Source organism: Rhipicephalus microplus, chromosome 9 (assembly GCF_043290135.1).
Source record: "Rhipicephalus microplus isolate Deutch F79 chromosome 9, USDA_Rmic, whole genome shotgun sequence".
NCBI lineage: Eukaryota > Metazoa > Arthropoda > Arachnida > Ixodida > Ixodidae > Rhipicephalus > Rhipicephalus microplus.
In genome coordinates this window covers 49906057-49923814 of record NC_134708.1, presented here as the reverse complement: position 1 = coordinate 49923814, position 17758 = coordinate 49906057, and the positions used below count along the sequence as shown (strand labels likewise).

The 17758-nt window shown below is 38.8% G+C and overlaps 1 protein-coding gene across 6 annotated transcripts; it reads left to right on the top strand.

The window, feature by feature from the left end:
- The first annotated feature begins 316 nt into the window (after window positions 1-316).
- On the top strand, window positions 317-15748 carry LOC119165032 (uncharacterized). 6 transcript variants are annotated; one of them, XM_075873626.1, is made up of 3 exons: window positions 317-3856; window positions 7310-8612; window positions 9529-9628. In XM_075873626.1, exons 2-3 carry the CDS (start codon window positions 8538-8540, stop codon window positions 9616-9618), a joined length of 165 nt encoding a protein of 54 aa, XP_075729741.1. In that variant the 5' UTR covers window positions 317-3856; window positions 7310-8537; the 3' UTR covers window positions 9619-9628. The 6 variants fall into 6 exon arrangements, with proteins under 6 accessions (XP_075729741.1, XP_075729739.1, XP_075729737.1 ...); XM_075873624.1 differs by adding an exon at window positions 15399-15748 and having other exon boundaries at window positions 511-3856; window positions 7310-10355; XM_075873622.1 differs by adding an exon at window positions 12387-12631 and having other exon boundaries at window positions 512-3856; window positions 7310-10355.
- Window positions 15749-17758: the final 2010 nt, after the last annotated feature.

Below are 17758 nucleotides of genomic sequence, written 5' to 3'. Positions count from 1 at the left end.
CGCTAAAACTTGCGACAACTAACACAAAGGACGAGGATGAGCGCAGACTTTCAACTAAATTTATTACTACTACGACGCACATATATATGTTACAAAAAGGACGATAAGATCACTTGCTTACAAAAGACGATAACAAAAAAAGACAAAAAATCAAAAGTCAAGAGACTGCAAGAAACCACGTGCTTTTTTGTTTTTTCTTGTTTTTTGTTTTCGTGTTTTGTAAGCAAGTGATCTTATCGCCTTTTTTGTAACATATATATGTGCGTCGTAGTAGTAATAAATTTAGTTAAAAGTCTGTGCTTGTCCTTGTCTTTTCTGTTACTTGCCGGACGTTTTTGCGCTGAGAAGTTCAATATTGTTTTTGATCACCTATTAACTGCAGCGCATACCCACTTCAGGCATAATTCCTCATCTTCGTCAGCCACTGCATGAAAAGTTGGCTTAAAATTCCTTGCAAGTGTTTAGAGTATAGCACGCTTATCAGAAGAATGACGAAAGATAGCATAGAGAACGCCAGTCTACTACTCAGAAATTATTAATAATAGTGCTGTAGTAGGTACTCAGCAAGTGTCCTTGCATCAGTCACCCAATAAGTGTTTAGAAAAGGCTTTGAAAAGCCACTCTTTTAAGCTTTCGCTGTGACTGTGCTGCGCTTTCCGCGCAGGCCTGGCATTTTTTACTCACTTGCCGAGTGGTACATGTGGATTTTTTTTGTGATGCACCATATTGTTATTGCTAAAATTCAAAGATGGAATCTCTAAAATGTTCTGCAGAGTGTAAAAGAAACTGTCTAACCTCAATTACGTGGCATGTGTACTTCATGCACCTACAATTATTTAGCTATAACAGCTCTGTTTATTATTATCGTTTTCCCCTACATACTGCACCAGCATAAGGAAACCAATACCCAGTGTATTGGTTCGGTTCCCGCTAAGCATTTGTATCCTATATCCTGCTGCATTGCACTGCTGCAGGTGTTCAATTCTATATATTTTTCCCAAATAAATTCCTTCAATTTGTATTAACAAATGTCTATGCCTTTTCATAAAAGTAGTTGCATGAATTTACCGAAAGAGTGGTAAGTGATTGTAAGTGATGAGTAAGTGAAAATGTATTGATTCAGGAACTTCTGAGGATCTAGCTTAAATGATGCCATTTTTAATGTACTTGTTGGTACTGGATATAACAGTGGTCTGTGTTTTGTTGCAGATGTGTTCATCCCTTCTGAAGGGAAACGAAGAATTGTGCTTTGGATATTGCCAGGAGGGCATTGCACCAGCCTCTTCTTGAAAAGCTTTCACCATTTTACAGTTATTTTGTAGCTGAATGCACTTTGAACAAGGATTGCAGCAATGATTGGATGATCATTAAAAACCCTTTGCTAAGGATTGGTCTTATTGAAATGAACGAAATCGACTGTCCAATTTCTGCACTGTTAGTCAATGAACTTCATTGAAATGTGTGTTTAAATCATCAGTTTAATGAAGTTTTGCCTGTCTTACAAAGGAGTGGTTCAGTTTAAGTATTTATTAATGCACATCTTTACACATCCCCATACGCTGAAATAGTTTTTTATTTAAGTAACTGCAACGCTTGGTATAGTCACTTTGATATTGCCCGTCTTCAATATGTAAATGGTTGTAATACAAGCGTACAATGGCAGTCCAGTTTTGTTTCATTTTACATTTGAGCCCCTGAAAGCTGTATAGATCTCTTTATAGTGCTCCACAAGATCTCAAAATAATAGACAAACTTTATTTATTTATTTATTGGTAATTGCATACATTGAGTAATAACCACTCAAGCATGGAACAATAACCACTAAAGTTCACCTAAATGTTTGTCAATTCTGTTCCGTCATGTTGGACCATTCATAATTTGATTGTTCATTGCTTCAATATCTTGCGTCTCAGATCTTGCTTTAAATGCCAGTACTGCACCAAGTTGAGTGCATATTTTTGTAATGTATCGCCAATTTCGCCATATGAAAATAGCCTTCTAATAATAGATCAGTGTATGTTGTGACCAAGAGGAATATCCACTGGTGTGTGCTCCTGTGTCTAAAACACAATACATATTATGAACATGTCACTTTGTGTTGTATGGTATCATTATGCTTTCATTGAAGCAGGGTGAGGACAATAATGGAAAATGTGTAAACAGTGTTAGTATGCATAAATAGTTTTCTTGTGCAAAGTACATAAATGTTCCAGTATTCTTGACCACCAAAACTATGGTGCCATTCTATCACTTGCAAATGACTTTTTGTTGTTTTTTTTGTTATATGCTCCAGTTCTTCCACAACGTCTTTTCTCATATTTTATTTCTTATGCTTCATGTTTTATAATATGAGCTTATTCTATTGCTGTGCATCATGGTGCAGAAAAAGAAAGGGCAGTAATATCTTCATTGCATTGATACAATATGTATAGCATAATTTTGAAAAACTTGTTGCCTAGGCATTTTGTCAAAAGTGGATCTAAATCAGGTCCCTGCAGAATGGCTAGAGGTTTTTACTAGTATTAACTTAAGTATTTACTTAGTAAGAAATGACAATTTTTATGAAATGGTTCGTGTCCTTGCACTGTTACTGCTTCGGTAACATGTGGTTTGTAGAGGTGAAAGTGATTGTATTCTTCATTTACAAGTGCAGCTGTGGTTCAGTTGTAGACAATGTGCGTGACAGTTTGCTTTGCTTTCCTTGCTGTGAATTGGTAGGTCCCTCAACTGTGGATTTCGATGAGCTGTATTATTCTCTTGTGTCCCCAAAAGTTGGATGGATATACTGCCTTGTGTGTGGGTATGAAAAAAGGCATGCCATGAAAGGGCATCTACGTAAACACACCGGCGAGCCCCCCTTCCAGAGCCACTTATGTCCAGAAGCTTTTATGCGTCAACCCTTAGTGTAAGGCTTTCATTAGTGTAAGGCTTTCATGTAGTCTGTAGAAACCTTTAGGCGTTACTTGGGTTTTTTTTTTTTTTTTTGCTATGAAGAATAGTTCTTTTTTGTGTCAGTATAAGGCTATTTCCATTGACTATTGCAAAATTCATGCTGGCAGTCCTAAATTATGTTTCATTTCATGCAAAAGAGTTCTGAAGAGCTAAGAATTACTTTTTCGAGACACTTAAAAAATAGTTTGAGAGTGTATGTGGGGTTATAGTTGATAGCAAGGCTCCCTCTCCCACCTTTATAAAATAAGTGATTTTCACACATTTCATCGCGCTTGGGAACAATAGGATTCTTATGCCTGAAAAAATAAATGAACAAGAGAAAGGGAAATTATATTAACCACATGCTCCGCGTGTATCATCTATACATAATCACCATTTGCAGCTTTACTGTTCTTTGTTTATAAGTGCCTCAGGTTGACTTTACGCACATGCCATTACGCTAAACGTTCTCCTCAGTTTTAGTGTAGATTGCATACTGTCATGTTCCAGTGCTGAGCTCGAGAAAGTAGATAAGGCACCTAATTTAAGAACTCCTAAATGCCTCGATACTGGCCTGCTTTTTGGCTTCCTTATGCTTAGCAGAACAACCGGGTATTTCGCCAGAATTGTGGTGGCCACATTATTGCCCATTTTTTGCTTTTCTTTTTTTTCTTTTTATGATAGTGTATGTGGAACAAATACTGAAAAGTTGTTGCCGCTTCCACTTTGAACATTCATAGCGTAAAAAGCACTTTTTTTGTTCATTAGCTTACACAAAGTTGATTAAAGTTGTGATAACCTTCAATTCTAAACACGTCATATTGTTCTATCAGTGCCCCTCAGAAGAACCATGGCTAGGTTGCTGGGCTGCTTGCGCAAAGGTCGCTGCTTCCATCCCAGACTTGGTGGTCACATTTCAATGGAGGTGAATAGGTAGTGGTCTGTGCAAAGCTGCGGCCACGTCTGTGTTGAGAACTCGAGCAGCCGGTTTTTGCTCTGCGGGCCGAAACCTTATCGCATTATCGGGCTCTGAAGGGGCGTATCAGGAGCATGCGCGGCCTAGTTGTCAGGCTGATCACGTCAGAGCCTGATACTGCCTCAGGGTTTCACCCCGCAGAGCAAAACACGGCTGTTCGTGTCCTCTACACAGACGTGGCCGCGGCTGTACTGTGCAGTGTCAGTGCACGTTGAAGAACACCAGGTGCTCAAAATCTCCAGAGCCCTCCACTGCAGAGTCTGTCATAATCATATTGTGGTTTTGGGTCGTAGAACCCTAGATATTTTTTGCAGATGACTGTATTTTTTTCCGTGAAATCTCCAGCATGCAAGATCAAATAGAACTTAACACAAACCTGGACAATATATACAGTTGGTGCAGGGATTGGGGCATGGTTGTCAACGCAGAGAAAACTGTTTCCCTCCGCATAACGCGCAAAAAATCTCCATTCCAATTTCAGTACACACTGGGATCATGCGCGGTGAACCAAGTCAACAGCTTCAAATACTTAGGCGTAACGTTCACTAGTAATCTTTCCTGGAACTTGCACATAGAAAACATCTGCTCCTCCGCTTTTCGAAAACTGTGTTTCTTGAGACACAAACTTCGTAATTCGCCTCCAAGTGTTAAACTTCTTTGCTACCATTCATACGTTAGACCAAAATTTGAGTATGCTGCTGTAGTATGGGACCCGTATACCAAAAATAACATCGATAAATTGGAAAATATTCAGAAGAAAGCTGTCAGGTTCATTTTTTCAAAATTTCGTCGCACGGATTCTCCCTCTGAATTAATGATTGCCAATAACATTCCCAAGCTTCAGTTAAGAAGACAAAAATTTCGACTCGATTTCCTCTGCTCACTTACTAAACATGAATTGGCTATCGACCCCTCCCTGTATATATCCGCCCTGACCACAAAACACACGCGGCACCATAACGCTAGATCGCTAACACCATACCAAGCGCATACCGATACTTACAAATTTTCATTTTTCCCGCGTACCGTGGCTGAATGGAATTCCATTGCTGAGCCATACTTATTAGATACTGTATAGCCCCATTTTTTTTTGTTAGTGTTGTTAATTGTGTGTTGGATTGACAATGCAATGTCCGCCGTTTCATTTTTTGTCCCTTTTGCTATTTTTGTATTATTGTGCTATTCAAGTGCTCGTCCTGCCAGGACCACAACTGTGGTCTGCAGTATGTATTAAATAAATAAAAATAAAATAAAATATTATTACTAATATGCTGTTGGTACAGTTTAGGTGTAGTTCATTGCACAGCACATTCATTATTACCTTTAGTATTGCCTTTATTCTCACTGATTCCACTGGCATTGGAGGAATGTGTGATCTTGCGCATTTACACGTGATGCTCTTCAGTGAAGATAGTTATTTTAGAGTGGGCCGAATGCTGTGAAATGGTTGTTTTTTTGCATCTCAAAACACATTTATCATGTGGTTTCAAATATCTCAACCTTTTTTTTGTGTGTGTGTATTGCTTCACACTTGGTAACCCATTCTTTGATCTGAACACGTTCTCATTTTTATGTTATTGGTTTATTATCATTATTGTAGCAGCCTGCAGTGTACGTGAAAGTACTTGCTTTCTTAGTATTTACAAACCATTTTTGTCGTTACCTTATTTATTCCATATGAATATTGTGCCGTGAACATGCTTTACAGTCAGATAGTGCGATGTGAAAGCAGTATTCACAAACCAACTTGACTATATATCTTGCTCTGCTTACCCCGTTTATGTACTTAGTGATACAAGGAGGCATAAGAGTTTAAATGCTCGGCATTGTAGAGTACAACTTCGACAATAAATAAAACAATTGATACAAATATATGTATACACATACTTTAATTTATAATTTATAAGTTGCATACAAATAGTCTAAAAGGATACTAATAAGGATTTGTTTTCTGCATATAGAAGCATTTCACTTATTGATACGTTAGTCACTAGGTCATGTCGGTATTGACTGGAGTGAAAAAACAGATACTTGTGCAGCAGCAGCCGCTCAAAGAAGCAGGCCTGATGAGATACTTGGGTCGTGCTGAGATCTGAAACAGCGTGTTCGTCACGTTCTGCATCAGAGGTGGCAGAGTGGATGGCCCGGTTATTGAAAGCAACCACAAGTTCCATATTTGTGTGTATTTTAGTTGTATCAGAGGGTTCTTGGTCTGTACCACGAATATGTGAAACCAATAGATATGTTCGTGGCCCTTGATGCACATGGAATGAATGTGCCAGCTTTTTTTGTTTATTTGTGATCCCCACTGCTCGGGATAGCTCCGTTACGATCATGGGACAGGTAGATTGATTTTACACACTAACGTTAGAAATAATAAATTCTATCATGGTGCTGAAATGATTGCTGGTTTATAGCAAACACAAGGACCCATAGTATGTGCTCAGTAAAAGTACATGTTTGACATTCATTGCACATTTTTTGTCACTATATTTTTATGATATTCATTTGTTTACACATATTTAGTACACCTGATTTTCGGCCAATTGTAGTCGCGTTAGATTTCACTATAATCTTTGATTACAGTCATTCATCTACACTTTACTTTCATTGGTACTCTGTGAGCATTCTAGCCTTTGACCCATTAAACACCTTTACTAAAGAAATCCAGTGAAGTGCAATAGATAGCCTTTGCATTCTAGCTTACGGAACAATCTAGCCTGCTTTTCAATGAATCCCTTACAGCCTTGAATGCTATTTTTACTGACACGTTTTCAGAATTTTGGGAAGATTCTTCCTTCTTTCCATGTAATGCCACTGAAAACTCTTTTCATGTTTCCATTGGAAAGAGGGACAGTGTTGTACGATAGAATATTGCATACAGTTGTATATACTTGGGGGCTTAACTCTCGCATTTGTGTTCTCTTTGAAAAACTGCTCTTCATTATTTATAAGACTTGAGAAAGACTCCTCCCGAAATGTCCCACAATGTGCTAAAGAAACATTCCACACATTCAATTTTCTGACATCTACAGTTAACGACCAGTATGTGTACAGCTGCTAAATCTCTATTTATTTTATTCTGCTCATATATAGTCTGCTAAAAACAAGAAATGGATACTCTTTGTGCTAGTTTAGTTCGCTGTACATATGTGTTTTTGTATGTTATTTGCTAGAGCAATCAAACATTCATCCTCATATATTTTTTAAAAGTATAGTGCTGAAAATATGTGTCGCCTTATGTAATTACTGAAAAAGTGGTAACTCAATTGCAATAATAAAAAGTATAATTTACTAAAGAATTTTTAACCGTCAAGCTCAGCTGGTGCAATAGGTAAAGATATATTTTAGCTTACTGTGTTTTTTGTACTGGTCTTAACAGTGGTTTTTGTGCTGTTTCAGATGTGTCCACTCCTTTTATGAAGAAACAAAAATGCTGTATGCTGTGGATTTTTCCAGAAATGCGTTCAACCAGCCTCTTCTTGCCAATCACACACCATTTTATGCTAATGTCACAGCCTAATATGCTATGAACAGTAGATTGTAGCGGTGATCTGACCATGTTGATGGATTTCTGCTAAGGATGGAATTATGTAATACAGGAATGAAGTTGACAATTTACTTTTTATACTGTTAGCGAATCGAAACTGGGAAGAGCGTAATACAGTTTGGTGCAGTGTGGGTGTCTCAGTCAGAGTAACGAAATTGTCTGTTTTACAAAGGACTGGTTCAAGTTAGGTAATGATTGATGAATGCCTTTACGTATCTCTATGCACTAAGAAAAACAGCTTGGTAAGTGATGAACTGCCATGCTTGTTAGTGGCAGCCTAGATTTTGCCCTCTAATACATATGCAATATTAATAAGCATACAGCAGCAGCCTGGTGTTTGTTGTCGTTTTCTCTGTAAAACTTTTAAATATGTCTCTGTATACTGCTAAAGTGAATCTTAAAAATAATGTGTACAAACAAACTTTATTTTATTCACTGTGCCACCTAGTGACTGAAAATTACCCGAATGTTCTACTATTGACTCGCGTCACCTAATTTTGTACCATTCCTCATTTAGTCATTGGTTTTCCAATTGATTAGCTTCCCTCTGAGGTAGTGCCTATAAATACTTAGTAAATCAAGTTTAATGGATTGTTTCATAATATATCCAAGATAACATGACCTTTTTAGTGTGGAATCTGACCTTTTTAGTGTGGAAAAATTTGTAGTGATTGTCTTGATTGAGTGTAGTTAGCTAATCATTCTGATGAGGTGGATTATCTACATGTGTGAGTGGTAATGTGAGTGTCTGAAACAATGTGTTGTCGGCAATGCACCTGTTATAATTGGTGAAATTCTAAGTCACTCATATTTTACCTAAGCTTTTGTAATAATATGAAAATTTTTTTCAGAGTGTTTTAGAAGGGCAAGATTAGTGTTATATTGAGGTTGATTTTGGTAATATTTTGAATGATCGCTTACGAATTTTTTTTTCCGCTTTAGACCTGCCTCTTTGTCCTGTTTCCAGAGTCTGCATGTGGCAGACTCTGGAATCTACATGTGGCAGCACTACGAACCGCCGGCCTGTTACAGATTCCGAGAAACAATTCTTGCTCTTTTCCAGGCCTTTCGGGACTCCGCATGACGTGCCATGCTATATTTCTGATGCGCCGAGCCAAATATGCTGATTGGCCGAGCAAGAGCTTACGTCTTCCGGTCAGTCTGCAAGCAGCTGCCTGCACTGCTTGTTGTTCGTCGTGTTGCCTGCGTGCGTGGCTTTGCTTACGAGTCAGCTACTGTGGCCGGCATGTCCCCGTACGGGTCCATCTTGTGGGCGGTCCTTTGATGGTGTGTGTGCAACGCAGTGTCCATGCCGGCTTGATGACGGCAGCCGCACTTTTCCAACAAGCAAGCAGCTGCAACGCAACTGATGGATCGACAGCTGGATTCGCGGCAATTGGATGTAGGCGGTGTTTCAAGCAGCGCATGAGCGATGACGTATGCTACGCGAGATGGGGTGGGGCACTCAGCGAGTGGGTAAAGCGGCTTGGAAGAGGATACCAGCAGAGAGAAGCACAGAAGAGAATGGAATGAGGGATCGTCGCGGTTTTGATAATCAAATGCGTCTAACTTTGCTATTACTGCACCGTTTTTAAAAACTCTCACGGTTACTTCTAGTCATACACTCGTGCAGTTTCGCCACCACAACTGAATTTTGACCTCCGGGTGGTTTACGGGCCCTTTAACGAGACAGCGTAACAGTGTTTTGCCATTTTTCGAAAATACTCTGATTTTTTTTATAGACTTTTGTCTCGATTTTCTTGAAATTCATTTCAAACTATTTATTTGTAGTATATATATTACTATACCACAGCCAATCTTTCCATCATCGGTACAAAGATATAGACCAGCCTACGAAGGGGTAAATGGAGCACTTGTAGAGAGAGATGGCAACTTTTGTAAAACATGCTGTCACTACATGATTACTACTGCCATAACATGTGGTTTCCATAGTATGCTTCATTTACAAGGGCAGCAACCATATGTCATAGCCTGGTGCTGTAGTCCATTTCACAGAAATTGCGTGTGACTTGGTTTTTATTGCCTTTTTGTATTCCCTGTGGCTTTGCAGGTTCCTTGTCTTCGGCATCCCGTGAGCAGTACCATTCCCTCGTGTCCGTACAAGGCGAACTTCATTCCTGCCGACAGTGCACCTATGTGACCAAGTATAGTGCAAACATGCGAACACACCTTCGCACACACACCGGCGAACGGCCCTTTCAGTGCCACTTGTGTCCAGCTGCATTCTTTCGGGACAGTAATCTCGCAGGACATATTCGTACACACACAGGAGAGCGTCCTTATTCCTGTGACGTATGCAGTGCATCGTTTTCAGAAAGATCAAACCTCAAGAGACACATGCACACCCACACAGGAGAGCGTCCATTTTGCTGTGACCACTGCAATAAGTCTTTTTCACAAAAAGACAACCTTGTTCGCCACATGCGCATCCACACCAGGGAGCGCCCTTTTTCTTGTGACTGCTGCAGTGCATCGTTCTCACAGAAAAGCGGCCTCGTGGTTCACAAGCGCCTGCACACCGGGGAGCGCCCTTTTTCCTGTGACCATTGCAACGCATCATTTTTGGATAAATCGAACCTCATAAGCCATATGCGTACCCACACAGGAGAGCGTCCTTTTTCCTGCGATCAATGCGGTGCATCGTTCTCTCATAAAATCGTCCTTGTGAGACACATGCGCACCCACACTGGGGAGCGTCCATTTTGCTGTGACCACTGCAATGCGTCTTTTTCACATAAAGACAGCCTTGTTCGCCACATGCGCATCCACACAGGAAAGCGCCCTTTTTCCTGTGACCACTGCAGCGCATCCTTCTCACGGAATCTGGATCTCAAACAGCACGTGTCCCGTAGTCATGCCAACAAGAAGCGATAAAGAGTGAGTGGTCAACGGGGAGAGTTTGTTCACAGGAGGTTACAATGAAAGAGTGGATATAAGATTGGGAAAGTAACTTAGTTTGGCTGCCCGCAAGGAAGTAACGTCATAAATTTGTGAAAAGAAAGGAGAGCTGTAAAAGAAGGTGCAATGAGAGGCCACCTTGAGCTGTGTTTATCCATACAACTGTGCTCCACTCTGAAACAACACTTGCTCCATTAGAAAAAAAATGGTAAGTAGCCGTAGGCACATGGGAACAAACTCTGTTCATTCCGAAGTGGATGAAAAAACTACTTGGTGGGGATCAAAACCATGATTTTCAAATTATGCGCATGGTGTTCGACATGAGACAGTATTGCTTTCTAGTGCACCATAATTTTTGACTTAATCTCTTAAAATTGCATGTCTATGAAACCTACAAATAATGATTTTATTCGTAAGCCCACTCGGACATACATGGTCTAGCGAACTATTCAAATGTGTTGTAGCTTTAGTAAACCTAAAAGCAGCTATATATATATTTATATATATACACGCACATACACACTGTGGACATAAGACAATCTCCTTTTGGATTTTGCTGAAGGGTCAAACAGTAGATATCTTTAAGTTGAAATGGAAGAATGATTGCTCGCAGTATTTTAATACAGGCTTCTTGAGTAACAATATAAATGCACAGTCGACCACATAAGTTTACAGACCATGGGGGCACAAAGCGAAAGCCTCCTCGCGACACTTCAGCTACGTCAGAGGCGGTTGATAGCCTCGCAGCACTCGAGAAGTGTCCCACCCTTAATGTATGACCTGTCTGTTTTCTGGCCCCGCCGCGGTGGTCTAGTGGCTAAGCCTGCTGACTCGCAGGTCGCGGGATCGAATCCCGGCTGCGGCGGCTGGATTTCCGATGGAGGCGGAAATGCTGTTGGCCCGTGGGTTCAGATTTTGGTGCACGTTAAAGAACTCCAGGTGGTCAAAATTATCGGAGCCCACCACTACGAAGTTTCTCATAATCATATGGTGGTTTTGGGACGTTAAGCCCCACATATCAATTAATGTCCGTTTTCTGACCGGGTACAAATAATTTACACCTCTCACTTTTTATCTGGACATGCTCTTTAGGCATCTGCGTCCCTGTGTGCTTCTGCCTTGAGAGCAGTTGATTGGCATAACTGTTATCAGTTGTAATGTTTATCACAAAGTGATACCTTGCGAACAAAAAAAAAAAACGCTGTTCGAGGCACAATGACAGCTTTGATCCCGCTGTCATATAAAAATGCAATGTTCATACTTCAGATGACTGCTTCGTGTGGAAACTGGGCACTAACAATGCTCTACACGGCAGTAGAAAATAGAAAGGCCACTGAGTGACAAGAATATTTGTTTACGACCTAGCCCTGCAGTAGAGAATATGTGGCACAGTGCTAGGTGGTGCGAACAGGCAGTTTGGCCGGTGCTCAGGTGGTTTGGAAACTTTTGTTATTGATTGTACAGATTTACATGTGAACACAGAAGTTTGCATCACTGATATTGTGATAACATGTCTATATAGGTATAATAATATTATCATACACACACAGAGGTCTTTCAGAGCTACTGAAATAAGGTGTCTCAGTATTTTGTAAAAGCTTTGGGCAGATCTCCTAATTTTTTTTACCTTGCACATGGCAATACAAAAACCTAGTAATTCAGCCTTCTACTAGGCTGTCCACAACCTAGTAATTCAGCCTTCTATGCTTAATTACTAGGTTGTGGACAGCCACTGCAGATACTGTTTAATTTGCTAGTCGAGAGACATAGTTTTCATTGCCAAAGACTTTCACAAACATCTCAAGGAAATCTTGAAGTACAAATTTATGGTAAAACAAACTCCAATATTGGATATCTAATATCTTGCATCCAATATCTGATAAACATCTAATTTATTCATGTATCTGCATGTATTCGCAATGCAATACATTTTTTAGCATGATGTACGGTACGAAATATTTTTTAAAATTTGAAATAGTTGTACAAGCAATAGTTTTGTTTCTTTTCCAGGGCCAAGTGTGGTCAGAGATGAAAGAATGGGCAGCTGCTTAAATTGTTTACTTGAGTGTTTTGAGAACCGTTCATTTAACACCAGTGCAAAAAAGACAAAAACCAAAAGTCAAGAAACTGCAAGAAACCACGTGCTTTTTTGTTTTTTCTTGTTTTTTGTTTTCGCGTTTTGTAAGCAAGTGATCTTATCGTCTTTTTGGTAACATATATATGTGCGTTGTAGTAGTAATAAATTTAGTTGAAAGTCTGTGCTCGTTCTCGTCTTTTCTGTTACTTGCCGGAAGTTTTTGCGCTGAGAAGTTCAATATTGTTTTTGATCACCCATTAATTGTAGCACATACCCACTTCAGGCATAATTCCTCATCGTCGTCAGCCACTGCATGAAAAGTTGGCACAAAATTCCTTGCAAGTATTTAGGATACCACGCTTATCAGAAGAATGATGAAAGATAGCATAGTGAACGCTGGTCTACTACTCAGAAATTATTAATAATAATGCTGTAGTTGGTACCCAGCAAGTGTGCTCGCAGCAGCCACCCAATGAGTGTTTAGAAAAGGCTTTGAAAAGCCGCTCTTTTAAGCTTTCGCTGTGACTGTGCTGCGCTTTCCTGGCTTTTAAGCTTTCCGCGTAGGCCTGGCATTTTTGTACTAACTTGCTGAGTGGTACATGTGGATTCTTTTTGTGATGCACCATTTTGTTATTGCTAAAATTCAAAGATAGAATCTCTAAAATGTTCTGCAGAGTGTAAAAGAAACTGTCTAACCTCAATTACCTGGCATGTGTACTTCATGCACCTACAACTATTTAGCTATAACAGTTCTGTTTATTATTATGCTTTTCCCCTACATACTGCACCAGCATAAGGAAACCAATACCCAGTGTATTGGTTTGGTTCCCGCTAAGCATTTGTAGCCTATATCCTGCTGCATTGCACTGCTGCAGGTGTTCAATTCTATATATTTTTCCCAAATAAATTCCTTCAATTTGTATTAACATATGTCTATGCCTTTTCATAAGAGTAGTTGCATGAATTTACCGAAAGAGTGGTAAGTGATTGTAAGTGACGAGTAAGTGAAATTGCATTGATTCAGGAATTTCTGAGGATCTAGCCTAATTGAGGCCATAGTTGTTTGAATGTACTTATTGTATGTTTGAATGAATGTATGTTTGAATATTGTATGTTTGAATGTACTTAAGTATGTTTGAATGTACTTGTTGGTGCTGGCTATAACAGTGGTCTGTGTGTTATTGCATATGTGTTCATCCCTTCTGAAGGGACACGAAGAATTATGCTTTGGATATTGCGAGGAGGGCATTGCACCAGCCCATTCGTGGTAATTTTTTTTTTATCATTTCGCACATATGATGTAGCTGAATGCACTTTGAACAAAAATTGCAGCAATGATTCGATCATCATTAAAAACCCTTTGCTAAGAATTGATTATACTGAAACAAATAATTTGACTATATAATTTCTGCACTGTTAGTCAATTGAAATTGGCAATACATAATGAATTTCATTGAAATATGTATGTTTCAATCATCAGTTTAATGAAGTTGTGCCTGTCTTGCAAAGGAACGGTTCAGTTTGAGTATTCATTAATGCACATCTTTACACATCCCCGTACACTGAAACAGTTTTTTATTCAAATAACTGGAACGCTTGCTATTGGCACTTTGATATTGCCCGTATACAATATGTAAATAGTTGTGATACAATCGTACCGTGGCAGTCCAGTTTTGTTTCATTTTGCATTTCAGCCCCCTGAAAGCTGTATGCATCCCTTTATAGTGTTGCTCAAAATCTCCAAATAATATTGACATGCGAACTTCATTTATTTATTTATTGTTTCTGGCATTGCATATATTGAGTAATAACTACTCAAGTTTGCTTAAATGTTTCTCTATTTTGTCCTATCAAAAAATGTTTGCATATTCATGATTTGATTGTTCATTCTTGATTATCTTGTGTCTCACATCTTGCTTAAAATGCCAGTACTGCACTGAGTTAAGTTGATTGTTTTGTAATATATTGCCGTTTTTGGCAATTTATTACTGTTTTCTAAGACTGTTTTCTAAGAATATATCAATGTATAGTGATTGTATTCTTCAGTATAGTTATTTGTATATTGTGACCAAGAAGAATATCTACTGGTGTGTGGCTGTGTCTAAAACAGAATGTGATGAACATTTCACTTTGTGTTGTATGGTATCATTAGGCTATCATTGAAGCAGGGTAAGGACATTAATGGAAAATGTGTAAACAGTGTGAGTATGCATGAATAGTTTTTTTGTGCAAAGTACACAAATGTTCCAGTATTCTTGACCACCAAAACTATGATGCCATTCTATCACTTGCAAATGAATTTTTGTTTCTTTTGTTATATGCTCCTGTTCGTTCACCAGCTGCGGCAGCTGCATTTCTGATGGAGACGGAAATGTTGTAGGCCCGTGTGCTCATTTGAGTGCACATTAAAGAACCCCAGGTGGTCGAAATTTCCGGAGCCCTCCACTACGGCATCTCTCATAATCATATGGTGGTTTTGGGACCTTAAACCCCACATATCTAATCAAATCAATTAATTTCACAGCGTCTTTTCTCATATTTTATTTCTTATGCTTTATGTGTTACAATATGAACTGATTCTATTGCTGTGCATCATGATGCAGAGAAAGAAAGGACAGTAATATCTTCAATGCAATGATACAAAATGTATAGCATAATTTTGAAAAGTTTGCTGCTTAGGCATTTCGTCAGAAGTGGATATAAATCAGGTCCCTGCGGAATCGCTAGATGTTCTTAGAAGTATTAACTTAAGTATTTACTTACTGGAAGATGAGAATTCTTATAAAATGTTTTGTGTCCTTGCACTGTTACTGCTTCAGTAACATGTGGTTTGTAGAGGTGAATGTGATTGTGCTCTTCATTTAGAAGTGCAGCTGTGGTTCAGTTGCAGACAATATGTGTGACATGGTTTCATTTGCCTTTCTTTTCTTATTGTGTATTTGCAGGTTCCTCAGCTGTGGATTTCTATGACCTCTACTATTCTCTTGTGTCCCCAAAAGTTGGACGGATATCTTGCCGTGTGTGCGAGTTCGTAACAAAAAAAAAGTGTCTTATGAAAGCGCATCTTTGTACACACACAGGCGTGCGCCCCTTCCAGTGCCACTTATGTTCAGCAACTTTTAATCGCCCCTACCTTCTCACAGAACACATGCGCACTCACACAGGAGAGCGTCCCTTTTCCTGTGATCACTGCAAGGCATCATTTGCACGGAAATCGAACCTCGCAAAACACGTGCGCATCCATACAGGAGAACGTCGCTTTTCCTGTAACCAATGCAAGGCGTCATTTTCACTAAAAAAGAGCCTCGTGGACCACATGCGCACTCACATATAAAAGCATCCTTTTTTTGTGACCGCTACAGTGCATTATTTTCATGAAAACAGAAACATTTCAAAGGGGTACACTGGGTTATCAATTGTGAGGCACTGTTGAAGATTGAAGTATTCATCAAGCAAGGTATGAGCTAGGTGCTTTTTAGCAATACAATTACTTTAAATGAGTATTGTGGTTTAATACATTACCGTACATATTTCATGTAGTCTGTAAAACCTTTAAGAGTAACTTTTTTTTTGCTATGTATAATTGTTTTTGTGTGTGTGTGTCAGTATCAGGCTGTTTCCATTGACTTTTGCCAAATTCATGCTGGCAATTTTAAATTATGTTGCATTTCATGAAAACTTGTCTGCAGAGCTAGTAATTACTTTTTCGAGACACTTAAAAAATACTGAGAGGATGGATATGGGCATATAGTTGATCGCAAGGCAGGCCTTGACCACCTTTATAAAATAAGTGATTTTCACATATTTCATTGCACTTGGGAAACAATAAGATTCCTATGCCTGGAAAAATACATGAAGAGGAAGGGAAATTATTTAACTACAAGCTTCACATTTATCATTGCTCCACAGATTTGTTCTTTGTTTCCAAGCGCCTAAGGTTGACTTTACACACTTGCCATTACGTCAAACAATCTGCTCACTTTTAATGTAGATTGCTTACTGTTGTGCTCCAGTGCCGAGTTCGAGAAAGTAGATAAGGTTGATTACCTTCTATTCACGATAGCTAATTTCCGCATGATAGTTTTCTCAGCGTAACCACTTTTCACTTGCTTCTGCAATACAAGGCAAGCACATTTGACCTCCATATTTTTTGTGTTGCCATTGTTTGTGTTCATATTTTGTATTGTCGTAGAGAGTATAATATAAGGAGAGTATAATAATTGGGATTCTAAGAGAGGGTGCACTATATATATAATTCCCACACATTAGTTTTCTCAACATAATCACTTTTCACTTGCTTCTGCAATGGTAGGCAAGCACATTTCCCATACAAGCATCTTTTCTATGCTGCCATTGTTTGTGTTTATATTCTGTGTTGTCTCAGGGACTATAATAATATGGATTCTAATAGAGGGTGCAATAAATATATTTTTGAACTGTTTTATGAGATCTCATGCAATCATTGCATTGGGATTAGTCTTAAATTTGATCTCTGCTCATTATCTAGCCTTCACAATTTTGTGCCAGTGCTCATTTAACTAGAACTGTGCCTTCATTTCTGGTGAACCTCTATATTACACACTCTCTGTGCCCTGCAAGGTCTTCCAGCTTGTCATTTAATATAACGAGCTTCTTAACTGTGCTTTCTTTTCCTTCAATCTATTCTATTTGGCACCATAGTCACTTTCATGAACAATTTTGCAGTTGCTTTAGTGAAAGATAAAAGTTGTGATTTACAAGTTATGGATCACATATGATGCAGATTTTTTACTCATTTTAAACACTAGCCTTCTTTTTGTGCTCGTGAGTACTGTGCAGATGATCAGGCTATCTGGCTGAATGTGTTCTTGCCAATCTATCGCGAAATATGTTTGAAGCATTATGTGTGCAAAATGTATTTGTATATGTGTGCCTTTTCCACATGATATTCCTCATAAAATATAGTTTGACATTTTTGTTAGCTTTTCGGGAGTTGCATAAATTAGGATTGCACCGAAAAGATAGTACTTGTGTTTGTTAATGTCGGATATGTTCTTATGTACTACTGCTTCTCAATGTCATTTAAGACGGCGTCCATCCTTGCCAATGTGTGTGAGTTAAATTTTTAATGCATTATTTCTTTTATTTTAAGCTGTGCTGACGATGCAATCATTTACAGGCCAGCAGATATTACACAAAGAATTAAAAGGTATATTGTATCTTTGTAATAAATATTATTTGACATTTGTTAACTTCTTTTGTTATACTGCATGTTTTAAATAATGCACTTGTGTGACATTTGTTTCCCATCACCTTTGTAGTTTCA

Coding starts and splice junctions, on each gene's coding strand:
- LOC119165032 (XM_075873624.1), top strand. CDS start 9,636: ATGCGAACACACCTTCGCACACACACCGGCGAACGGCCCTTTCAGTGC.